Below are 26,525 nucleotides of genomic sequence, written 5' to 3' on the forward strand. Positions count from 1 at the left end.
GCTTTGATGGGTTGAGAGAGGTCCACTGGATCCTTATTGTTAGTGTTGATGTAAATAGCAGTTGGTGGTGCCATTGCCAATGTAAATGCAGCTTACAGGTCTTGGCTAGGTTTCCTGGTATATCTTTTGGCTATGGCTTTGGCTTCTGTATCCAATCGCTACTCCCGATTCATGTCCCACACCAAGCCTATAGTCCATGACCTATCGGACACTATTTTCAGACCTCCTTATAGAAGTTAAAAGTCAAGACTAGGATCTCTTAGGGCTCTTTCACATGAGTGGGTTTCCGTCCGGATGCCGTGTGTAGCGAAAGCATAGCACGAGACAGAATCCTGACCCATTCATTTCAAATGGGCTGTGTACATTTTTCACACATCATCTTTGCGTTCTATACTGTGCAGTTTTCATGCAGCCCTGGCTCCATAGAAGTGAATGGGGCTTGCCTGAAAAAGGAAGGCATCTGGATGCAATGAGTTTTTCAATGATGTTCGCTGGGAGATGTAGATTGTTATTCTTCATTCATGAAATAGGCACACAATCCAGATACAATTCGGAAGGAAAAAAAAAAACCTGCGCACTGAACGCAATAGCAGACAAAACATATTGAGCTTGCCTGCAAAATCATCCGTTTTTCCCTGGACATATCCTGGCAGAATCCGTATCGCTCGTGTGAAAGAGGCCTTAGACTTTATACTGTGTTCTAGACTGCGGCAATATGGTCACAAAGTGTCTACTATCTAGGTTCTTAATAAAAATAAAAAATAAATGTTCTTTAGGATTAAGGGTTAATAAGCTTATCACATCATAAATGTAAGTGCATTTTTTTCACTCAGTACGGAAAATGCAGCAAAGTGGAAACAATTCTAAAAGTTTTAGGAGCTGGCACTTAAGTGATGTGTTACAGGCAGGGATTTAGTCAATGACTATAGCAGTCGCATGCAATGCCATTCCAATCTGTTATCCTCATTAAGAGTTCTACCATAGTATAGGTGTAATGTGCATAAATGGCTAGAAATTTCATTATGAAAATTCGATTTGCTGCGACTGTGCCATTTTCCATTTTTAATAAAAGTTATGAAGCCAGGACATCATACTGTTAAATGGCATTACATGGGGGGGGGGGGGTTACCTAATTGGGTTATAAGATATTAGGGAATGCCATTAACAGAAATTCATAGATCTGTAAGGAGAGTGATAACTGCGGAAATGCATACACGGTGCTGGCTATGCTGTGTGCGCTGATTTTTTTTTAAGTAAAGGCTATGTTATATCTCCTATATCTCACTAGCTGCTGGATCTTTTGTGTTGCTTAGAACTTACAGGACTCGCCCAACATCTTGTTTCCCTGCAGAAGCTGATGTATTTAAGCAAAAGACAGTGATCTGGCCAAGGTTATGTCTGTAGATCTAAAAACAGGTCCTACCATTTAGCTTTCAGCACACAACATGCTACAGGATAGTGTACAATGTCTTACTGTAGGTGTAGCATTCATGAACAGATTGCCGGCTGCAAATGTTAAAGCTAACCGCACTAAATAGACCATCAAAAGTCAGTACCGTCCTATGTGATTAATGTGGAGCTCAAAGTTTGTGGGGCCATACTGCAAGGGTGAAGACATCTGCACAGAGGACCAATACAGCAGCATGCTTCATGCCTACAGCTGCTTCGGATGGAGCCATAGGGGGACTCAGTGCTCCACTGTACAGGCTTTGCCATGTTCATGAGCCCTTAGGCCTCTCCTATATATGCGGCGTGCTCTCCAGCTGGCTATTTCGGCAGAAAACATCCTGCTGGAGGTCTCTGGATCCAGCCCAGCTGGATGTTACCGCAATGCCTGCCAGCCTCATTATGGGATCCAGCAGAGATCCGACAAATAAAGTTGCGTACTGAAGCTCTACTGAAGTAAATAATATGGCTTTGATTTGATTACGGTTAGAGTTAAAACACTGAAAAATAAATGGATTAGACAAAATATGGTGTACCATATTGTATCCTACCAAGAAGCCAACTCTTAATGGGGTTATCCCATGAATGATGTAAAAAATGAAAAACGAGACATCATATCCAACACCAATGGTCACTTGACCAATTAAATCCCACTAGGGACCCACTCCTACATAGTTTTTAAAACTTAACTTTAATTAAAATTGGCTTAAAACAAAAATAAAGTCAGGTGCCGAAAAGAAAAGGAATATTTAAAATCATCAACTGTTTTTCAGGGAGCCCGTATACTATATTGGGAGCTATTTTCACAGGAGGGCGGCAGCAATGTCTGTGTGAGTGACTACAGAACCCATCTTATTTTACACTCATAGCGTCTGTTTATTATTATTTTATTTGTTCTTATTTATTTTAGGTCTGTTACTTCCACTCAAGTAAATAGATTTGTCACCATTTCTGAATCAAGCCACTTGAATAAAACTGCCTGATTGAACTAATGGTCGTCTGTCTTATTTTTTATATATTGGTTAGGGTCCCTTATTTTAAGGGGTCTCCTTATGTGAGCACTTAGAAGTACTTATGTACTGTGTCCACTCATGCAGTTCTCAGTTCTAGTCACAGCTATATTCACAGTTGATAATTTTAGATATTCCTTGGTTTTTGGCACCTCAATTAGTTTATTTTTATTTAAGCCAATTTAATAAAAGTTAATGGCTATGTCTTTGGGGGCAATTTTATTTTATTATTGCATTATACTTATTTTGAGCTAAAAATCATTTTTCAATTGGTCTTTATTAACAATATGGAATCCTTTTTTGTGTACAGAGCTGACATGCTCTAGTAGATGCCCTTGGATTTTTTTTTGTCCTTTCCCTCATCTGAGGAGCAGACGGACTCTGCTCTTTCACATCCTAAACACTCATTAAAGCTCAATCCTTATCTTATTGATAAGAATGTGGCGTAAATAAGTGTTTGACCTCTTAGTCGTTTAGAAATAAGGTTTATTAGATGACCGGTCTTCAGTTAGATTTCCCTATCTCGTGAGATTTCCCTAACCTAGTCACGTCTGGCCGCGCCGGACATGACGCGAGGAGGTGTGCCGCACAGCACGGACGCACAACGACGCGGTGGGGAAATTTAACCGCAGAGTTAGCTGGACACCGACCGACACTGCGCAAGCCCTGGGAGCATCACCAGCGGTTAGGGTAGGGAAAATTACGGGCCACTGCGCAGGCGCGGTGATCGGATGAATGTTCTCAGCTGGACACCGGCCGACACTGTGCATGCGCTGGGAGCCTCACCAGTGGTTACGGAAGGGAAAAATTACAGGCCAGTGCTTTTTCCCTACCCTAACCGCTGGTGAGGCTCCCAGTGCATGCGCAGTGTCGGCCGGGGTCCAGCTAACTCTGCTGTGAAATTTCCCTACCCAGTCATTGTGCGCCTGCGCGGCACACCTCCTCACATCATGTCCGGTGCGGTCGGAAGTGACTAGGATAGGAAAATCTCACGAGGTAGGGAAATCTAACGGAACACCGGCACAAAGTGAAACCAGTTACAGAGTTAGAAAAACAGTTAACCCTTTGTGACTGAACAGTTCAATATTTTTAATAAAGGCCAATTGAAAATATGTTTTTAAGCCAAAAATAGGTAAAATGCAATCATAAAAAAAAAAAAAAAAAAAAAATTTACTCCAAAAGGTGTACATAGCCTTTAAGTTTTAAAAACTATATATAGGAGTGGGTCCCTAGTGGGATTTAATTGGTCAAGTGGCCATTGGTGTTGGATATTATTATATCCCTAGGACCTAACTCGGAGGGGGGGGGGTCAGACATGGAACATGAAAATCTCTTTCTAACAAAGCTAGAACCAGCCCTGTATCTCCACATTCACTGCTCCAATTGCTCTGCTAGATTTAGCTCAGGTTAACAGCTCAGGGGGCGTGTCCTATAACGGTCAGACTTCAAGAGAATATATGGCCGGTAGCCATATATTGGCTGAAGGTTGGAACTCAGCAAAGTGGAGAAAGATAAAGAAGGGGGGGGGGGGGGAGAAACAGCAGGTGGCGCCACTCTTGCTCCTGAATAACATAGAAGCTATACAAATTGTTTTATTCCATGCGATTACAAAAGTATTCAGATCCAGGTGCTGGTTTGAAAAACGTTGAATATTTTTCATGGGACAACCCCTTTGAGGAATTACAATGTAGAATGATGAGCAATGAGACGAATATTACCTGTGGCTTCTTTAAAACAATCCTTTTACTTCCTCTGTGTCTGGATCAAGATCGATGTCGTAGAAACAAGGTCTTGTGGGTAATCCTGGCATGGTGCTCATCTGTGAAAATAGGAGAAATGTTATTGTGTTTGAAGATCTATACAATTCTATAGGACCACAATGTATGCCTATATTATACAGATAAGGCGTTTTTTATTGTTCAGATATTCTGTGAATACATAAAAACAAAAGCAAAAACACTTGCCACAAGGTGAACAACAGGTGAAATCTAGGTAAAATTCTGGCAGAAGTCCACAACAGGCCTACAAATTCCGGCTGATCTTTTTACAGTTTGTGTTTTATAAAACCTCATTCACTTACTTTTACTGCGCTTTGTTACCGATTTTTAGAGTGGATCTGCAACAAAACCGACCCTTGTGAAAAAAGCCAAATCATGCATCCATAATCCATAATCATCTGTCTTAAAAGCACTGTCTAAAACAGTCAAAGCAATGACCGGCAAAACGCATCCCGAGACCTACTTTCACTACAAATGCATATTGGCAGCCCATTATATATATACTATATGGCTCGAGAGCGAGCTCAGCAACCTCGTGGTGGAGGATTTGGAAGCAACGTGTTTTTCACCTGGTGTGCAGAATACTGCTGTTTATCCTTGAATGGGAATCTCATTTTACAAGCTTATTACTGCCTGCCAATGAAAAGAATAGACTGTAAAGGTGACTACAGAGAACATGTTGTGTTTCTGACTGGCCTAAATAAACTTTTGTGAAACTTTTTTTTTTTTAAACTCAATTTAATTTCATGGTAACACAATTATGGACTGAGAACATTTGATTAGATCATTTCACAGTAAAATAATTCTCATGAGCATCTGGTGGATTTATTTTTTATTACCAGAAAAAAAAAGTATTGTGATAGAGATATAGATAGATAGATATATATATAGATATATAGATATAGATAGATATATAGATATAGATAGATATATAGATATATATATATATATATTATATATATATATATACTGTGTATAGTGAACACCACCACAAATCAGCATCCTTTCATTTTGCATTGATGGAATTGCTTCATTGGGACGACTCCAGTTGATATTTCCTGAACCATATCTGGAATCCAGTCCTATGCCGAGAATTGGCCCCAAAAGTGAAGGAGAGTACATTGTGCATGCTGTCCATTTATTGCTGTGAGGGTTCCAAAAATTGCCAAGCTATTTTCACAAGTTCCATAGCAGAAAATAGAGAGCGCACTGCGCAAGCGTTTCTACCACTCCATTCACCACTATGGGACTGACGGAAATAGCTGAGCCACTGCACAAAGCTGTGAACGGAGGGTGGACATGCATGTGCGGCTGCTCACTATTCACTTTGGGGGGGCCCCATTCTGGATATGCCATCAATGTCCAATATGAGACAACCGTTATGCCATAACGGATGTTAAACGAGTCCTGTACTTTACACGGAACCAGAGATCTCCCCATTCATTGCTTTAATTCTTCTGTTAGAGTTGCTTCAGGCTAGCAGTTTAGGGGAGTGTGCCCTTTTTGCTGTAGCCCTTTCCATGTAACTGCCACAGCTTCTAACAGAAGATGGGACTGGTAGCAGTTGAAGATTTGAATTGAGCACGTGCAACCACCTCATTGGGGTGGACGAGAAATAAGGCAAAGAAACAGCAGGTGTCGCTATCCAGATACATTTATCTGGAGATCACTCGGTATACAAAATTTTTAGTTACATGCAGTTACAAAAGTATTCAGATCCAGGTGCTAGTTTAAAAATAATTTAGAATATTTTTCATGGCACAACCACTTTTAGGAAGTATTTAAAGGGGTTTTCTGAGATTTTATACCGATCAACTATCCTGTGGATAGGTCAGCGGTATCTAATTGGTGGGGTCTGACACCTGGGACCCCTGCCAATTAGCTGTTTGAGAGGGCACCATTGCACCTGTGAGCGCCATGACCTTTTCTCTGCATTTCCTAGGCCAGTGTGTACACGTTCACGTGGCCTAAGAGCAGCTCAGCCCCATTCAAGTAAATGGGGCTGAGCTGCAATACCAAACGCAGCTGCTATTCAATGTACCGTGCTTGGTGAGCTGCGAGAAGGCAGCAGTGCTCACAGGAGTACTTCTGCCTTCTCAAACAGCTGATCAGCGTTTCGGAGTGTCGGACCACCACCAATCATATGCTGATGACCTATCAAGAGGATAGGTCAACAGTTAAAAAAAATCCTGGAAAAAGTAGTTTTCCTTTGACCTTGTTAAGAATAGTTAAGAAAGCCTTCAGTAGTTATTTGTGAATGTTTGTGCAGTTCCACAGTTGTATAACCTTGTGAAAAACGGTCCATTTTTGGGTAACTTACATAGTTAAACATCCACACCAGATGTTAGTGAAGGAAACCGAGCTGATGATCATTCTTCTAAATAAGATTCTACAGAAGTGACTTATGGAGCATCAATACTCCATCTAAATATTTGTAACTCCCTGCTTGTCTGACCCAGAATCCCAGATGCTATAACAGTTGACATATAGATCACGGCAGTTTGTTTCGTGTTGTAAAAGACTAGATTTATTTTACTAAATTGTGAGACTTGAATAGTCAGATGGCGTACCAAGCAATACTGAGCCTTAGAAAAATAATTATGAAAAATATTGATCTCTCCAAAAATATTTTGTCGGTGGCAACTACGTTAGGGTAAACTAATATGATTGGGTAAAGTGCTGAGCATTTTAAAACTCTGGGCCCCATGTATGAAAAACCGTATAATAGAAAATGTGCCTTATTGCTGCTATGGCAACCAGAGCACAGCTTGCTCAGGAAAAAGGAAAGCTGCACCGCAATACATTGCCAAGGGCAACAAGGCCAGCTTTTCTGTTAGTTTTGACAGGGGCAGACATACCAAGGCTGCTCGGTTACATAAGACAACAGTATTCTCATTGGCGCAAGTTAGTTGGCGGCCTGATTTTACATTAGTTTACATTATAAATCTGGTTTAGATAAGCAAGAGCCAACGAGTGGCAGGAAATTTGTGCCAAATTGCGCAGTAACATTTTTGACTTTTTAAGCTTCTTGGCATTTTTATAATGCGACAACAAATGGGGTATGCTTTGCACCACCCGCCAGATTTATTATAGGTTTCACCAGAAAGTGGTGTAAGGTATAGCTGACGTCTTTCCTAGCCAGTAGCTGATGTAAGTACCCCTGTGAGGGGCCTGGTCATATGCAAGGGCATTATAGAACTTTTTGATAAGCCCTTTAATGAAAACCTAATCCAGAGTGCTCTGGACCTCCGACTGGGCCGCTTCTAACAAGACAAATGGGGTCATTTATCAAACTGGTGTAAAGTAGAACTGGCTTAATTGCCCACAGCAACCAGATTCCACCTTTCATTTTTTACAGGTCCTCTGGAAAATGAAAGGAGGAATCTGATTGGTTTCTATGGGCAACTAAGCCAATTCTGCTTTACACCAGTTTGATAAATGACCCCAAAAGAAACTAAACACACAACCAAAACAATACAGGAGTGGCTTAGGAACAACTCTGTAAATGTCCTTGAGTGGCCCAGCCAGAGCCTTGACTTGAACCCAACAAAACATCTCTGGAGAGTCCTGAAAAGGTCTGTCCACCGACTGTTCCCATCCAACCTAACAGAGCTTCAGAGAATAAAATCCAGATGTGCAAACCTTGTGGCATCATAACCAACAAGACTAGAGGCGGTAATCACTGCCAAAGGAGCCCAAGTTCTGAGTAAAGAACCTGAATATATTTGAAAATGTCATTTGGAATAAACTAGCAAAGATTTTCACATTGTTGTTACGGAGTATTGAGTGCAGAATGATGGGGGAAAACTTGAACTTTATTTTATTTTAGCAGATAGCCGCAACATAACAAAATGTGAAGAAAGTGAAAGGGTCTGAAGACTTTCCAAACACACTGCAGATAGATAGAAAAGATAAAGGAAAGTAGGTGAAATGTACTTCAAAATAAGCAATGAAATCCACTGCAAAACCTACATAGAACATATAAAATACATAGTCTGCTTTAGTACTGACTGGTACCTCGGCACCGAAGCTTCAGATTGACATTTTAAAATGCTTTTATAGTTGTGAAATCGAAGGCCAAAGTTCTTCGCCAAAGTCTTGCCAAACGAATTTTGCCTCCGCGCATACATTTTAATTCTGTACTGAGACAGGTCTCCCTACAGCATTAAAACGAATAGAGTTGGATCCGAAGCACAATTCGCTCACCCCTAGTCATCAATATTAAAATCCTGGAAAACCCATTTAAGTTTTTATTATATAAACTAATAAAAGTATATGCACTATTGTAACTGCGTGCAGTTTGGGAATTTTTTTTTATAGGTTTTGCAAGTATGGTATTAAGTCGTAGTCATCATGTGATGTCTCAATGAATGTGATATCAATGCCAAAAAAAGCACTGTGGCACTGTCAGGATAGTAGCGCTGAAAATCCGTTTTTATCTGGCCGATTCTCTTCATATTTGGCTAGATCTGCGCCAATCCCATTTATAGTTAATGGGGCCGAACAGTAACGCTGCAGCTTCCGGCAATGCTGGAATACAGAGAGAGATCTGGCTTCTGCGCCCTCCATTACAAGGCTCCAAAGCAGGACATAACCAACAGTAACTAAATATCAAAACAGATTTGCCACTGGGCGAAATGGTAGACGAATAATTTCCTGCCTTTTTGACTGTTGACACTGCACTGAATTACAGCCAAACACCATTTCTTACTGTAGCTCCACTCCGAAATATTAAAGGAGTTTGTTTTCTCCATCACTCAGGAACTAGAGAAAGGCTGCCAAAAAATCTGAGAAGTCACATAAATATGAATTCCACAACCTCTGATTTGTTAAGCTTCAGAATCAACACAACAGTATTAGACAAAGAAGTTTCAGACAACCTATAAGGCAGACCATGAAATTATATTTTAGAGATATTAAAGATTTATAAGGGGCCCGTCTAGTTTATATGCCGTACAAGGAAACGAGTCTTCAGCACCCTAGTCTATTACCCAGAATGGCTACAAATAATGTCATCTGAAGGGGCCAGCACATCTGTGCATTACATGAACAGTCCACTGATCTTCAATGTAATACCCAATTTTGCCAGTGGGAGTGCTACAGGGAAACTTAAAAGTAGTTTTAGAATGTTAAAGAATTCTTCTCAAGCGTAAAATCACTTAAAGGCTGCATCCACCCTCTGCAGGGCTTTGCGTTGGGGATATACATCTGAATATCCAAAACTGGTATTTGCACATATACTGCAGTGGGCACATTGACTTTAATGGGCTAAAGGGAGTTCAAAAGGATTTATTTTTGGACTCTGTTTTCAATGTGCCTGTTGCAGTAAACATCTGGACACAGTTTTCAGATGTATACCCCTAACAGAAAGCCATGTGGAAGGCCAAAACGCTGTGTTAATCCATCCTAACCTCATGATTAACAACCATGTAAGATATGCATATTTCAGCGTTAGAGAAGTGTTAAGAGCAGGAGCAAAATACTTTATATATATAAAATGAGATACAGTTGAAGAAAAGAAAATCATTGGAGATCAGACAAAAATAAATGATCATGACTGCATAGGTCAAGAATCGGACACAGTTTCAGGAGGAAATTGATTACATTTAAAATGAGAGAGAGCAGAATTTCAATGCACAGATGCCATTAGTCTTGAGTTTGCTGAATTCATCAATAATGCATAAAAGGTCCATTAATCATGTCCTATGGCCTAATGCAAACTAAAAGACTAGCAATGGTGGCCAGTTTATTCATATATTACCGATCATAGTTAAATAGCCAGTACAGCTGAAAAAAAACACATCGGCTCACCAAGTTCAACCAATGGATTGGTGGGGATGGCAATTTTAGGAAAGAAGAGCGAGAGCCAGACTTCTACACATTGATATAAGCACCAATTTTATTTTGCTCTAAGAATTCATCTAAGCCCTTTTTAAAACCATCCACTGTTCCTGATGTGACCAAGTCCTGAGATAGATTATTCCACGGATGAAGATGCCTTGTTACCTCTGGAGAATGAACTTTTTCTCCTCCAGATGGAGGCAGTGCCCCTTGTCTTATGAGGGGATTTTAAATGGAACAGCTTTTCACCACGATTTTCGTATGGACCATATATAGGGTAATCATGTCCCTCCTTAAATGCCTCTTAACCCCTTAGGGACCCATGACGTACCGGTATGGCATGGATCCCGAGTCCTTAAGGACCCATGACATACCGGTATGTCATGAGTTTAACCGCTTGCCGCCACGCTAACGCCGAAAGGAGTCATTGCGGCGGCTCTCCCAGGCTACGCTAACGCCAATAGGCGTCATCTCGCGTGAGCCGAGATTTCCTGTGAACGCGCGCACGCTCACAGGAACGGAAGGTAAGCGAGTGGATCTCCAGCCTGCCAGCGGCGATCGCTCGCTGGCAGGCTGGAGATGTGATTGTTTTTAACCCCTAACAGGTATATTAGACGCTGTTTTGATAACAGCGTCTAATATACCTGCTACCTGGTCCTCTGGTGGTCCCTTTTGTTAGGATCGACCACCAGAGGACTCAGGCAGCTCACTAAAGTAGCACCAAACACCACTACACTACACTACACCCCCCCCCTGTCACTTATTAACCCTTTATAAACCACTGATCAGCCCATATAGACTCCCTGATCACCCCCCTGTCATTGATCACCCCCCTGTAAGGCTCCATTCAGAGGTCCATATGATTTTTACGGATCCACGGATACATGGATCAGATCCGCAAAACGCATACGGACGTCTGAATGGAGCCTTACAGGGGGGTGATCAATGACAAGGGGGTGATCACGCATATAGACTTCCTGATCACTTCCCTGTCATTGATCACCCCCCTGTCATTGATCACCCCCCCTGTAAGGCTCCATTCAGACGTCCGTATGATTTTTACGGATCCACTGATACATGGATCGGATCCGCAAAACACATACGGACGTCTGAATGGAGCCTTACAGGGGGTTGATCACCCATATAGACTTCCTGATCACCCCCTGTCATTGATCACCCCCCTGTAAGGCTCCATTCAGACGTCTGTATGATTTTTACGGATACATGGATCGGATCCGCAAAACACATACGGACGTCTGAATGGAGCCTTACAGGGGGGTGATCACCCCATATACACTCCCTGATATTGATCACCCCCCTGTAAGGCTCCATTCAGACGTCTGTATGATTTTTACGGATACATGGATCGGATCCGCAAAACACATGCGGACGTCTGAATGGAGCCTTACAGGGGGGTGATCAATGACAGAAGGGTGATCACCCATATAGACTCCCTGATCACCTCCGTCATTGATCACCCCCCTGTAAGGCTCCATTCAGACGTCCGCATGTGTTTTGCGGATCCGATCCATGTATCCGTGGATCCGTAAAAAATCATACGGACGTCTGAATGGAGCCTTACAGGGGGGTGATCAATGACAGGGGTGTGATCAATGACAGGGGGGTGATCACCCCATATAGATTCCCTGATCACCCCCCTGTCATTGATCACCCCCTGTAAGGCTCCATTTAGACATTTTTTTTTGGCACAAGTTAGGCTACTTTCACACTAGCGTTCGGGCGGATCCGTTCTGAACGGATCCGCCCATAATAATGCAGACGGAGGCTCCGTTCAGAACGGATCCGTCTGCATTATATTAGCTAAAAAAAGCTAAGTGTGAAAATAGCCTGGGACGGATCCGTCCAGACTTTCAATGTAAAGTCAATGGGGGACGGATCCGCTTGAAGATTGAGCCACATTGTGGCATCTTCAAACGGATCCGTCCCCATTGACTTACATTGTAAGTCTGGACGGATCCGCACGCCTCCGCACGGCCAGGCGGACACCCGAACGCTGCAAGCAGCGTTCAGCTGTCCGCCTGTCCGTGCGGAGGCGAGCGGAGCGGAGGCTGAACGCCGCCAGACTGATGCAGTCTGAGCGGATCCGCCTCCATTCAGACTGCATCAGGGCTGGACGGCTGCGTTCGGGTCCGCTCGTGAGCTCCTTCAAACGGAGCTCACGAACGGAAACCCGAACGCTAGTGTGAAAGCAGCCTTAGCGGAAATTTTTTGTTTGTTTTTGTTTTTTCTTACAAAGTCTCATATTCCACTAACTTGTGTCAAAAAATAAAATCTCACATGAACTCACCATACCCCTCACGGAATCCAAATGCGTAATTTTTTTTTGACATTTATATTCCAGACTTCTTCTGACGCTGTAGGGCCCCTAAAATGCCAGGGCAGTATAAGTACCCCACATGTGACCCCATTCCGGAACAAAGACACCCCAAGGTATTCCATGAGGGGCATATTGAGTCCATGAAAGATTGAAATTTTTGTCCCAAGTTAGCAGAAAGGGAGACTTTGTGAGAAAATACAAAAAAAAAAATAAAAATTCCGCTAACTTGTGCCAAAAAAAACAATTCTAGGAACTCGCCATGCCCCTCACGGAATACCTTAGGGTGTCTTCTTTCCAAAATGGGGTCACATGTGGGGTATTTATACTGCCCTGGCATGTTAGGGGCCCGAAAGCATGAGAAGAAGTCTGGGATCCAAATGTCTAAAAATGCCCTCCTAAAAGGAATTTGGGCCGCTTTGCGCATCTAGGCTGCAAAAAAGTGTCACACATCTGGTATCGCCGTACTCAGGAGAAGTTGGGGAATGTGTTTTGGGGTGTCATTTTACATATACCCCTGCTGGGTGATATAAATATCTTGGTCAAATGCCAACTGTGCATAAAAAAAAAAAATTGGGAAAAGTTGTCTTTTGCCAAGATATTTCTCTCACCCAGCATGGGTATATGTAAAATGACACCCCAAAACACATTCCTCAACTTCTCCTGAGTACGGCGATACCAGATGTGTGTCACTTTTTTGCCGCCTAGGTGGGCAAAGGGGCACACATTCCAAAGAGCACCTTTCAGATTTCACAGGTCCTTTTTTACACATTTTGATTTCAAACTACTTACCACACATTAGGGCCCCTAGAATGCCAGGGCAGTATAACTACCCCACAAGTGACCCCATTTTGGAAAGAAGACACCCCAAGGTATTCCGTGAGGGGCATGGCGAGTTCCTAGAATTTTTTATTTTTTGTCACAAGTTAGCGGAAAATGATGATTTTTTTATTTATTTATTTTTTTCCTTACAAAGTCTCATTCCACTAACTTGTGACAAAAAATAAAAAATTCCAGGAACTCGCCATGCCCCTCACGGAATACCTTGGGGTGTCTTCTTTCCAAAATGGGGTCACTTGTGGGGTAGTTATACTGCCCTGGCAATTTAGGGGCCCTAATGTGAACGAAGTAGTTTGAAATCAAAATCTGTAAAAAATGGCCGGTGAAATCCTAAAGGTGTTCTTTGGAATGTGGGCCCCTTTGCCCACCTAGGCTGCAAAAAAGTGTCACACATCTGGTATCGCCGTACTCAGGAGAAGTTGGGGAATGTGTTTTGGGGTGTCATTTTACATATACCCATGCTGGGTGATATAAATATCTTGGTCAAATGCCAACTGTGTATAAAAAAAATGGGAAAAGTTGTCTTTTGCCAAGATATTTCTCTCACCCAGCATGGGTATATGTAAAATGACACCCCAAAACACATTCCTCAACTTCTCCTGAGTACGGCGATACCAGATGTGTGTCACTTTTTTGCCGCCTAGGTGGGCAAAGGGGCACACATTCCAAAGAGCACCTTTCGGATTTCACAGGCCATTTTTTACACATTTTGATTTCAAACTACTAACCACACATTTGGGCCCCTAAATTGCCAGGGCAGTATAACTACCCCACAAGTGACCCCATTTTGGAAAGAAGACACCCCAAGGTATTTCGTGATGGGCATAGTGAGTTCGTGGAAGTTTTTATTTTTTGTCACAAGTTAGTGGAATATGAGACTTTGTAAGAAAAAAAAGAAAAAAAATAAATCATCATTTTCCGCTAACTTGTGACAAAAAATAAAAAGTTCTATGAACTCACTATGCCCATCAGCGAATACCTTAGGGTGTCTACTTTCCGAAATGGGGTCATTTGTGGGTTTTTTCTACTGTTTGGGCATTGTAGAACCTCAGGAAACATGACAGGTGCTCAGAAAGTCAGAGCTGCTTCAAAAAGCGGAAATTCAAATTTTTGTACCATAGTTTGTAAACGCTATAACTTTTACCCAAACCATTTATTTTTTTTACCCAAACATTTTTTTTTAATCAAAGACATCTAGAACAATAAATTTAGCGAAAAATTTATATATGGATGTCGTTTTTTTTGCAAAATTTTACAACTGAAAGTGAAAAATTTCATTTTTTTGCAAAAAAATCGTTAAATTTTGATTAATAACAAAAAATGTAAAAATGTCAGCAGCAATGAAATACCACCAAATGAAAGCTCTATTAGTGAGAAGAAAAGGAGGTAAAATTCATTTGGGTGGTAAGTTGCATGACCGAGCAATAAACCGCTAAAGTTGTGGAGTGCCGATTTGTAAAAAAGGGCCTGGTCACTAGGGGGGTATAAACCTGTGGTCCTTAAGTGGTTAAAGAGAGATTGTGGCACCCCAGGGGTTAATCCGCACAGGATGCTGGCTGAAATCATTCAGCCGGCATCCTGTCACAACGCTGGGGGGGGGGTCATATGACCGCGGCGATCAGAAACTTTAGTGTGGCGAAAATCTATATTTATCATCCCCCTGCACCTCTGAATGATTTTAGCCCGGTGGGAGGTGCAGGGGGGGTGTTGCGGGCGGTGCGCGGTGCGGCAGGCGGGATCGCGATCTCCCGTCCGCCTCCCGCCGAATAATCGTTGGTGTACAGTGGTATACCAGGGTGTCAGCACATTGCAGGATGGGGTGACAGAGGGAGGGAGCCCCAGTCCTTACTCTTCCCCGTCTGCGAAGTTCTGGCCACAACTTCGCAGACGGGGAAGGTTCCCATGGCAACAGGACGCCTTCTCAGGCGTCCGGCTGTCCATGGTGCTGAACAAATTTTGCCCACCTTACTTCCCAAAAAAGGTAATAAAAGTGATCAAAAAAGTACGCCAAAATAGTGCCAAACAGTCATCTCATCCCGCAAAAAATGAGACCCTACCCAAGATAATCGCCCAAAAACTGAAAAAAACTATGGCTCTTAGACTATGGAAACACTAAAACATGATTTTTTTTGTTTCAAAAATGAAATCATTGTGTAAAACTTACATAAATTAAAAAAATGTATACATATTAGGTATCGCCGTGTCCGTATCGACCGGCTCTATAAAAATATCACGAGTTAACCCCTCAGGTGACCACCGTAAAAAAATAAAAATAAAAACGGTTTAAAAAAAAAAAAGCCTTTTTTTGTCATCTTACGTCACAAAAAGCGATCAAAAAGTCATATGCACCCCAAAATAGTGCCAATAAAACAGCCATCTCATCCCACAAAAAATGAGACCCTACTTAAGATAATCGCCCAAAAGCAGAAAAAAAAACTATGGCTCTTAGGCTATGGAGACACAAACTTTTTTTGTTTTAAAAATGAAGTCATTGTGTAAAACTTACATAAATAAAAAAAATTGTATACATATTAGGTATTGCCGTGTCCGTGACAACCTGCTCTATAAAATTAGAACATGATCTAACCTTTCAGATGAAAATACAAAAAAAAAAAAAAAATCTATTTCCGCTAACTTATGGCAAAAAAAAAATAATAATAATAATTCTATGAACTCGCCAGGCCCCTCATTGAATACCTTGGGGTGTCTTCTTTCCAAAGTGGGGTCACATGTGGGGTATTTATACTGCCCTGGCTTTTTAGGGGCCCTAAAGCGTGAGAAGAAGTTCCAAATGGGATCCAAATGTCTAAAAATGCCCTCCTAAATGGAATTTGGGCACCTTTGCGCATCTAGGCTGCAAAAAAGTGTCACACATGTGGTATCGCCGTACTCAGGAGAAGTTGGGGAATGTGTTTTGGGGTGTCATTTTACATATACCCATGCTGGGAGAGATAAATATCTTGGTCAAATGCCAACTTTGTATTAAAAAAAAAAAAATGGGAAAAGTTGTCTTTTGCCAAGATATTTCTCTCACCCAGCATGGGTATATGTAAAATGACACCCCAAAACACATTCCCCAACTTCTCCTGAGTACGGAGATACCAGATGTGTGACACTTTTTTGCAGCCTAGGTGGGCAAAGGGGCGCACATTCCAAAGAGCATCTTTCGGATTTCGCAGGCCATTTTTTACACATTTTGATTGCAAACAACTACTCACACATATGGGCCCCTAAATTGCCAGGGCAGTATAACTACGCCACAAGTGACCCCATTTTGGAAAGAAGACACCCCAAGGTATTTTGTGATGGGCATAGTGAGTTAAGTTTTTATTTTTTGTCACAAGTTAGTGGAATATGAGACTTTGTAAGAAAAAAAAAATAAATAATAATCATTTTCCGCTAACTTGTGACAAAAAAAATAAAAAAAGTTCTATGAACTCACTATGCCCATCAGCGAATACCTTAGGGTGTCTACTTTCCGAAATGGGGTCATTTGTGGGGGTTTTCTACTGTCTGGGCATTGTAGAACCTCAGGAAACATGACAGATGCTTAGAAAGTCAGAGCTGCTTCAAAAAGCGGAAATTCACATTTTTGTACCATAGTTTGTAAACGCTATAACTTTTACCCAAACCATTTTTTTTGCCCAAACATTTTTTTTTATCACAGACATGTAGAACAATAAATTTAGCGAAAAATTTATATATGGATGTCGGTTTTTTGCAAAATTTTACAGCTGAAAGTGAAAAATGTCATTTTTTTGCAAAAAAAAATCGTTAAATTTCAATTAATAAAAAAAAAAAAAAAGTAAAAATGTCAGCAGCAATGAAATACCACCAAATGAAAGCTCTATTAGTAAGAAGAAAAGGAGGTAAAATTCATTTGGGTGGTAAGTTGCATGACCGAGCGATAAACGGTGAAAGTAGTGTAGTGCAGAAGTGTAAAAAGTGGCCTGGTCATTAAGGGGGTGTCAGCTAGCGGGGTTGAAGTGGTTAAATATAGTTTTTTATTCCTTTCCTCCCCCCTCCCCCGGAAAAATGTTATATGTTCTTAATAAAAGGTTATAGGTTTTTGAAAATCTATTTGTCTTTGTTTTTTTAAATTGCTTTTTTAAGTTGGGAATCAAAAATGGGTTCTTTTTGAACCCTTAAATTTTCCCTGCACTGGCAGAGCGACACGTATTTGTCGCTCCTCCACCGTGGGTAGAGTATGTTAAAAAGAGAAGACTAGTGTGGAGAAGAGAGGCCTGACAATCTCCCAACGCTGGCGGAGATAACCACCAACATAACCACGCAACCAAATTGCAGCTAGAATATATTCAAATTACAAACATAGCCCCAGATTCCCAATGTTAATAAGACCTCATATCAGATCTCAGCTCTGACCCAGTTGTGAATAAACCCCAATCAGACCTCAGATCAGAACCCAATATAAAGACTACCCCCAATCAGACCTCAGAAGAGATCTCCCTGCCTCATATCAGCCCCCAGCTATATGTGATCAGCCCCCAGCCATAATTCAGCAGCCCTCAGCCATATGCAGGGCTCCAGATGGCGACCAAAACTGTCGCCAATGCGCCTTAAAATTTGCAGATTGCGACAAGACTAAAGCCATTTGCGACTAGACCACCGCGCTGCTGCGCAGCCTAGTATCAGTTAAAGAACATGGCACGCGCCATGTTCTCTTCACTAGCACAGTGAAGAAGGAAGGAGTCCCTCCCTTCCCACTGTGACGCGGCCGCCACTGCCACCAATGGGGAGATAGCAGGGAGGAGGAGGGGAGTAGCTGTGGCCACTGCGCCACCAATGAATGTAAAACATTAATACAAGTATAGGCAGCGGTATCACAGACCCGGCCTCAATAACAGGGCATGCGATACGCAGCAACACCTCAGGTGCCACACCTGGGGGGTTAATTGCCACAGATCGCATGCCCCATTATTGAGCCTGGGTGCCGGGTCTGTGATACTGCTGCCGACACTTGTATAAATGAGTTAAAGAGGTCCTTTCATGGGTCCAAAAAATATGAACTAAGTAGCAGGCTACATAGAGCGGCGCCCAGGGATCCAAGTGCACTTACTATTATTCCTAGGCGCCGCTCCGTTCGCCCACTCCGGTATTTTCAACATTCAGATCAAGGAGGAGGAGATGCCAGTGTCTCTCCTTCTCCCTGACAGCAGCGCTGTCCAATCACAGCTCAGAGCCAGGGAGGTTTTTTTTTCTCCCCTCGTCAGGCAGAAGAAGGAGAGACACTGGCGTCTCCTCCTCCTTGCTCTGAATGTTGAAAATACTGGGGGCCACAGCGGGCGAACGGAGCGGCGCACAGTAATAATAGTAAGTGCACTTCGATCCCTGGGCGCCATTCTATGTAGCCTGATATTCTTTGGACCCATGAAAGGTCCTCTTTAATTACATTCATTGGTGGCGCAGTGCGGCCCCCCACCTTAGTATTAGTATCATTGGTTGTGCAGTGCGCCCTCCCAAAGCCCTCCCGCACCGCCCCATTATTAGTATCATTGGTGGCGCAGTGGCCACAGGGCCCCCCCCTTCATTGTTATATGGTGGCCACAGGGTCCCCTCACTGCCACATTGGTGGCAGTGGCAGATTACTAGTCACCCTAATACAGCTCTATCGGAGTGAACAGGACAAGAGATGAAAAGATCCAGGTTATAGCCCCTAAGGGGGGAAATGGTTATTAAATAAAAAGTTAAAAAAAATAAAAAAAATATACTAATAGTTAAAATCGCCCCCTTTCCCAATTTTACATATAAAATTTACAAACAATAAACATATTACATATTACCACATCTAAAAAAGTGTGAGCTACAGTCCTGATCAAAAGTTTAAGACCACTTGAAAAATGGCACCTTTTTTTTAGCATGGCTGGATCTTAACAAGGTTACAAGTAGAGCTTCAACATGCAACAAGAAGAAATGAGTGAGACAACACATTTTTTGAGCAGTCAAATTAATGAAAACAACGAATAAACTGAAACAGGTTGTTTTTCAGCTGATCAAAAGTTTAGGACCACATGCCTTTAAAAGGCCAAATCTGTGCAGAGATGTGGATTCATTGTCATTTTCTGTCAGGTAGCCACTCGTGATGGCAAAGGCAAAAAAAAAACTCCCTTTTCGAACGTGGTCGGGTTATTGAACTGCATAAGCAGGGGGTCTCACAGCGCGCCATCGCTGCTGAGGTGGGACAGTCATTTAGAATTTCTTAAATGATCCTGAAGGTTATGGAACAAAAAAGTCAAGTGGAAGACCCCAAAAAAAATTCACCAGCAGTGAGCCGGAGGATCCAATTGGCTGTCCGTCAAGACACTGGACGATCCTCGACCCAAATTAAGGCCCTTACTAGTGCTAACTGTAGCCCCATAACCATCAGACAGCATTTGAGACTGAAGGGCTTCAAAAAAAGACCATCTCCTTGAACTCCACAGGACTACTCGTTTAGACTTTGCAAGAGAGCACCAAACATGGGACATTCAAAAGGTGGACGAAAGTTTTATTCTCTGATGAGAAAAAAATGTAACCTTCGTGGTCCTGATGGTTTCCAACGTTACTGGCATGACAAGCAGATCCCACCTGAGATGTTTTCTACGCGCCACAGTGGAGAGGGTGCTTTTTCCTTCAGTGGAACAATGGAGCTTCAGGAAGTGCAGGGGCGTCAAACGGAAGTTGGATTTCAGTTTTTTTGTTTTTTTTGGGGGGGGGGGGGGTAATTTTTTTTGGGGAGGTGTGGTCCTAAACTTTTGAATAGCTGAAAAACAGCCTGTTTCAGTTTATTCGTTGTTTTTATTAAATTGAATGCTCAAAAAAAGTTTCATCTCACTCCCATTTCTTCTTGTTGCATGTTGAAGCTCTACTTGGAACCTTGTTAAGATCCAGCCATGCTAAATATGATTTTTTTGCCATTTCTCAAGTGGTCTTAAACTTTTGATCAGGACTGTTAAAATATTCAAAAATATTTGTGCTCTGGTGAAGGCCGTAACAGGAAAAAAAAAAAAAAAAAAAAAAAGTGCAATTAGCCATTTTTAGTCACCTTGTCCCCAAAAGATGTCACTGGATTTGAGAGGTATATTGTGCTGTATTCTCCTATATGTAGTGCTGGCTTACTACTGTGACCTGCGTGTCATCTTCTCCGTTAAGTCCTTTTTTAAAATTATATGCATTTTAAATTTGGCAACTAAAACTTGATTTGGCTCCTAAATTTTTTTCGTTTAGGAGCCAATGGCTCCTGTTTTTTTTTTTTTGTGTGGAGCACTGATATGTAAATCAGCCCCCAACCATAATTCAACAGCCCCCCCCCCCCCCAGCCTATGATCACAAAAAAAAAGCTGTGAAATGGCGCGCACAGTGGGAGGTTACAGAGCGCCCTCACGCTGTGCGCAGCCACTGCACAGCCGACAGCTGAGAACCAGGAAGCAGTGAGTACAGAGCCTTCACCACTTCCTGGTCCACCAGTACTAATGAGCGCTTCCATAATGGAAGTGCTCATTAGTATTCACCCCATAAGACGCATGGACATTTTTCCCCCACTTCTTGGGGGGGAAAAAAGGGCGACTTATGGGGCTAAAAATATGGTAAGTAAAAAAATAAAAATTAAATTAAAAAAAGTCCCAAAAAAACAATACAAGCGATATAATTTGGTTTGCCTTGTTTGGGACCTTATCACCGTTAAATGCTCAAATGCTTTACTTTGTTCTGTGGCCAGTCTCACAGGAAAAGAACATTTTTGGGAAATCCAGTGATGGAACAGGCTCTCCATGGAGAACGATAAGCGTATGCATCTGGCTAGCATTGCTCACAGTGAAGTCAACGTCTCTAATGGCCGAGATAAGGGTAAAGCCTGACAATAGGAGCCGGTGAAGTCACAGTGAACAATACTAATGCAAAGCCTCCAAAGCCCTTGGCCTGTGCAATCAAGAGCTGTGCTAAGTAGAGTACAGTATCAAATACAGAAAATGTTTGTACCATGGAGTAGGAAAATATATGTCTGGGTTCAGCTTTGAACCCAGAAAAGCTACATTGAAGTATACAAAAATAACAGTTACTAGAAAGATATTAAAAAATAAACAAATAATTACCTTATGGTAAGCATTAACAGTTTTGTAGGTGAAACACTTCGACGGAAAATGGTGTCCTGTCTTTCGATGCGATGAGACCCCCTTTGTAGCAGATCGTCAAAACTGGAGACACTCATCCGTAGGTAGTTAAGAAACTTGTCAGGATTATTCTTCGGGAAAAAACTTCAAAATGCCCCCCTTCTCATTCGGGCAAAAGTGATCGGATGAACCCAATAGCGACGGCGACCTGAGACCTGTCTCCTTACAGCATTAAAATGTATCGCCTCCGTGGAGACAAAATCTGTTTCACCCGAAGTCGCAAGAGACGTTGATGAATGAATTCTATATTCATTTGTAAACCTTTAAAATTCGGAATCCGGAGTCTGGTTTCACAAAGTCTTATGCAACTTTGGGTGGAACAGATTTTGCCTCCAACGGAGACAATACATTTTCATGGTGTACGGAGACAATACATTTTCATGGTGTACGGAGACAGGTCTCTGTACAGCATTAAAATGAAGTGTTAGAACAAATGAACTTTGGATCTATGATCCGAAGCGCGATTCGCTCATTAATACTCAGAATAGGTCACAAATATTAGATGGGTGGGGGTCTGACTCCCACCATCCCTGCCGATCAGCTGTTTAAAGGGTGCTGCAGCTTCTTCACAGAAGAGCAAGCACAGCGTCTTGACACTGTACGGCGGCTGTGCTTGGGTGGTTGCTCTATTCCAAGCACTTGAATAGGAGTGTGACCGATGGACGTGATATCACAGGCCAAGGAAGAGGCTGCACTGCTCACCCGACCCTAAAAATAATTGATCACCATTGATGCGATGACCTATTCTGAGGAACTCCTTTAAACTAGAATTGCTCAACCTAGCTTTGGACAACTGCACGAAACATTCAAACATGAATGATGGCAAACAGAGACCTTAAAAATCAAGAGGAATTGATACTGAAAGTGTTTGCATATACGAGGTGCTACATATGGGTCTGCTTTCAATCTCCACAAATCTTTTACTAAACCCGTGCTTATTGACCCATTACATATTCTCACATTTCAAAGTGTTTAGCTAAGTCTACAAGGCCTTAGCAGGTCTAACCACGTAAAAGTGTCTTTTGATGTAGCACACACAGGACCAATAAATGTGGATCAGGCCATCAGCGCCTGTTGCCCAAGTTAAGGAAGCAAAGCTTAGACTCGTTAGGAATAAGCAATTTTCAGGCATCTTACTCCTGTGTAATGATGATATGACTGAAATCATGAGCGTAATCCGCAGCACCTGTAGCAAGTTATACACACGTATAATCCACTTCCTCCACCTCATCCTCCTAGTATAAAGAATGAATGAAAAAGCAAATGGCACCTTTCCAGGAGATTGTGTAACAAAGATTTATCTCCTCCAGAACTAACGTAATCTAATCAAATAGGAAGATTCTGGGAAAGAACGTGCTGGAATGTTAATAAAATACACCTAGCAGCTCCACCTGATTTACAGCAATCACCTAATACATATACATTATGGGCTTCTTTTTTGCGTAACAAACTGTAGTTTTTATTGGTACAATTTTTGTAGTATGTAAGACGTTGTGCTCACCACTATTCAATTTTTTGGGGGGACAAGATGACAAAAACGGCAAATCACGTGTTTTTCAATTTTCTTTCCGTTACGGCGTTCACCACACAGGAATTTTATTTTTATATTTTAATAGTTCAGATATTTTCAGATGCAGCTATACCCAATGTGTTTATTTTATTGTTTATATATTTTTTATATGTAAAATTGGGAAAGGGGATTTAAACTTATTTTTTTTTATAACTATTAGCCTGCCTAGTACATGGCATCGTTTGATCCCCTCTCCTATTCACCCTAATAGAGATCTATTAGGATTTTTTCACTCTCCATTCTGAGCAGTGCCTTGTGCATAGCTCAGCATGAAAAATGCCATGGCAGGCCTGGATTGCTTCAGCAGCGACTAGGCTGCCATGGCAACCGTTCGGAACCCCGCAATTTCACTGCTGAGACTCCGATCGGAAGGAGGAGGGAACCGTATGCCTCTGCCTTCACTCACAGGTGCCACAATCAGAGCTGATCACGGCACTGAGGGGTGCCGCTATATGATACAGCAAGCACCCACCGTGTATGGAGCGTGTTCTGACCTATTTTCACTATGCAAACAAACCAGGATAGGTCAATATCCGATCAGCAGGGGTCAGACACCTGTCACCCCTGCCGATCAGCTGTATGAGGAGACCGCGTGCGCACGTGCCGTCTCCCTTTCTGCTCACCGCTGCTGTCTATGGCAAAGCAGCAGCGCAGGAAGCGAGACGGAAGCCAGATTCTATATTGTCAGAGAAAAACCTAAAATAAATGCTCCTTAGATGAGTCCCGTCTCTCCTCCATGCTTCGGAGAGGAGTCCAGCGTTCTGACTCTTGGAGTGCAGCCACGCCCACAAACGAATAAGACACACCCTCTACGATTGCTCCTCTCCACGTCTCGCAGCTGCACAGTATACATTATATGATCAGAGTGAGATGAGGAGTGAGGTGACTGGTTCTGCACATGCGGGATTTGGGACGCGAGTAGGATCTTTAGACTGTCACTCATGTAACGGGGAGGTGGGGTTGGGAATGGGAAGTGATGAGGTAAGCATTTAATTTACATAACTGGAAAAAAGCGAAAGTGGACTGTAAAAGAAGTATATGGAGGTGTTTAAAAAAAAAAAAAAAAAATCCTAGGATGATTAGGGTGGGGGAGAAAGCTCTCAGGATCCCGATGATTCTTAAAGGTTCCCATTAAGCTCACTGCCGCAAAACACTATAGAAAAAAAATCCTCACATTTACCATGACCAGGGTATATTAAGCCAATCTAAGTAAAGGAGATAAATGTGGCACAAATTCACTCCTAAGTTTAGCGCATCTGGGACTGACAGAAAAAATTTACACCTGTTATAAGCAAGCGAAGATTTGTTTCTAAAATTACCGCAATTTTCATGCTTGCTTCTCAAAAAGTTGACTGAAACTACTTTCTCCTTGGAGACCAGGGCCAATTTTACATGTCACTGTCTTGGTGGCAAGTACAAGGATTTCTGCTAAATCCATTCAGGTGGAAATCGACTTGAATAATCCCATCAGTTTCTGACTTTATTCAAAACATTCTTCTATGCTTCACCTCTGAGAAGCAGGAAGAGCAAGGGGAGAAAGTTGAATTCAAAAGAAGGAAGCTTACTTCCCTTTATAAAGTAACCATGGTGGTCTCTCGTTTTTGATTTCCAAGAAAAACTCAGCCCTTGCCTCATGTCAGACCCTCTGCACATTGGAATAACTAGCTCCAGCTGTCAGAAAGAACACACTTCCTGATGAAAAATACCTAGCTGCAGATATCATCCTTGGGCGGGAAATTAATCTACTGAAGTACATGTAATTAGATCTAATCACTGAAACACGCAACGTTCTAATGACTGGTGAGAAACAAAAACGTATAGCCATCAGGAATCTAGGTTTAGGAAAGGAAGTGCATTCCTGTGAGTATTTCATCAGCTGGGTGAAAGAAAGAAGAAAAGTCAAGTCAATGGGACAGACTTACGAATAGTGAGACAGAATGAACTTAAAGAGGACCTGTCACCTCTCCTGACCTGTCCTTTTTAGTAACTGCTTGCATTCCCCATGTAATAATTCTGAAGCATCTATTCTTATGACTGTGTTGTGCCAATCCTGTGTTATTCCTGCTAGAAATTTACAAATACATTTCTAGTAGTAAAGGCAGGGGTCGAGTGGAGGGGGAACGCATGGGAACGGCGTTCCTGCACTATTTTCATGGCAGGAACGCCGTTCCCCTTTCAGCCTCAAGTCAGGAGAACACGGCTGAATCAGATTCACAGGGGGAGACGGAGCGCACTGTGCAGGGCAGGCTAAGGGAGGAGGGGCGGCTTCAGTTGAGAGGAAGCTGTCTGTGCCGCTGCCTGCGACTCCTCTCATGGCGCCCCGCCCCCTAATGACATCATCTCCTTCACTACGAGATCATTCATTTAGAATGTCTTTTAGAAAAGTTTGTCCTAGGATTCGAACTCACGACCTCTACACATCAGAGGAAGGTATTTAACCTCACAGCCATGAAAGCTGTCTAGGTAGTTGCTTAAAAAAAAAAATATAAGACTTCTACTTATACCTAGTGTACTGATACCTAGTGTACAACCATACACATGACAGCTGCCCACTGTGTATGGATGTAGCAGAGCTGGGTGTGTTGGGGCAGCTGTCATGTGTATGGTTGTACACTAGGTATCAGTACACTAGGCATAAGTAGAAGTCTTATTTTTTTTTTTTTTAAACAGCTACCTAGATAGCTTTTATGGCTGTGAGGGTAAATGCCTTGCCTCTGATGTGTAGAGGTCATGAGTTCAAATCCCAAGACAAACTTTTCTAAAAGTGTTTTTTTTTTTTTTTATAAGACTTCTACTGATACCTAGTTTACTGATACCTAGTGTACAACCATACACATGACAGCTGCCCACTGTGTATGGATGTAGCAGAGCTGGGTGTGTTGGGGCAGCTGTCATGTGTATGGTTGTACACTAGGTATCAGTACACTAGGTATAAGTAGAAGTCTTAGTTTTTTTTTTTTTTTAAGCAACTACCTCAACAGCTTTTATGGCTGTGAGGGTAAATGCCTTGCCTGTAATGTGTAGAGGTCATGAGTTCGAATCCCAGGACAAACTTTTCTAAAAGTGTTTTTTTTTTCTTTTTCTGATACTTCTACTGATACCTAGTGTACTGATACCTAGTGTACAACCATACACATGACAGCTGCCCCAACACACCCAGCTCTGCTACATCCATACACAGTGGGCAAAGTTACCTACAGTAGAAGTCTTATATTTTTTTTTTTTTAAAGTAACAAGCTAGACAGCTTTCATAGCTGTGAGGGCATATGCCTGGCTTCTCCTGTGTAGAGATCATGAGATCGAATCCCAGGACAAACTTTTCTAAAAGTGTTTTTTTTTTCTTTTTCTGATACTTCTACTGATACCTAGTGTACTGATACCTAGTGTACAACCATACACATGACAGCTGCCCCAACACACCCAGCTCTGCTACATCCATACACAGTGGGCAAAGTTACCTACAGTAGAAGTCTTATATTTTTTTTTTTTTAAAGTAACAAGCTAGACAGCTTTCATAGCTGTGAGGGCATATGCCTGGCT

At 42.1% G+C, this 26,525-nt stretch overlaps 1 protein-coding gene across 2 annotated transcripts in view; it reads right to left on the bottom strand.

The window, feature by feature from the left end:
- The window catches only part of MTHFD1L (methylenetetrahydrofolate dehydrogenase (NADP+ dependent) 1 like), a 232,004-nt gene that overhangs the window by 20,185 nt on the left and 185,294 nt on the right, over positions 1–26,525 (bottom strand). For both annotated transcript variants that reach the window (XM_044292321.1, XM_044292322.1), the window contains exon 27: positions 4,175–4,275. In XM_044292321.1, the coding sequence (XP_044148256.1) occupies positions 4,186–4,275 (90 nt within the window). In that variant the 3' untranslated portion in view covers positions 4,175–4,185. The remainder of the gene's footprint in view (positions 1–4,174; positions 4,276–26,525) is intronic.

Source organism: Bufo gargarizans, chromosome 4 (genome assembly GCF_014858855.1).
Source record: "Bufo gargarizans isolate SCDJY-AF-19 chromosome 4, ASM1485885v1, whole genome shotgun sequence".
In the NCBI taxonomy this organism is placed as follows: domain Eukaryota; kingdom Metazoa; phylum Chordata; class Amphibia; order Anura; family Bufonidae; genus Bufo; species Bufo gargarizans.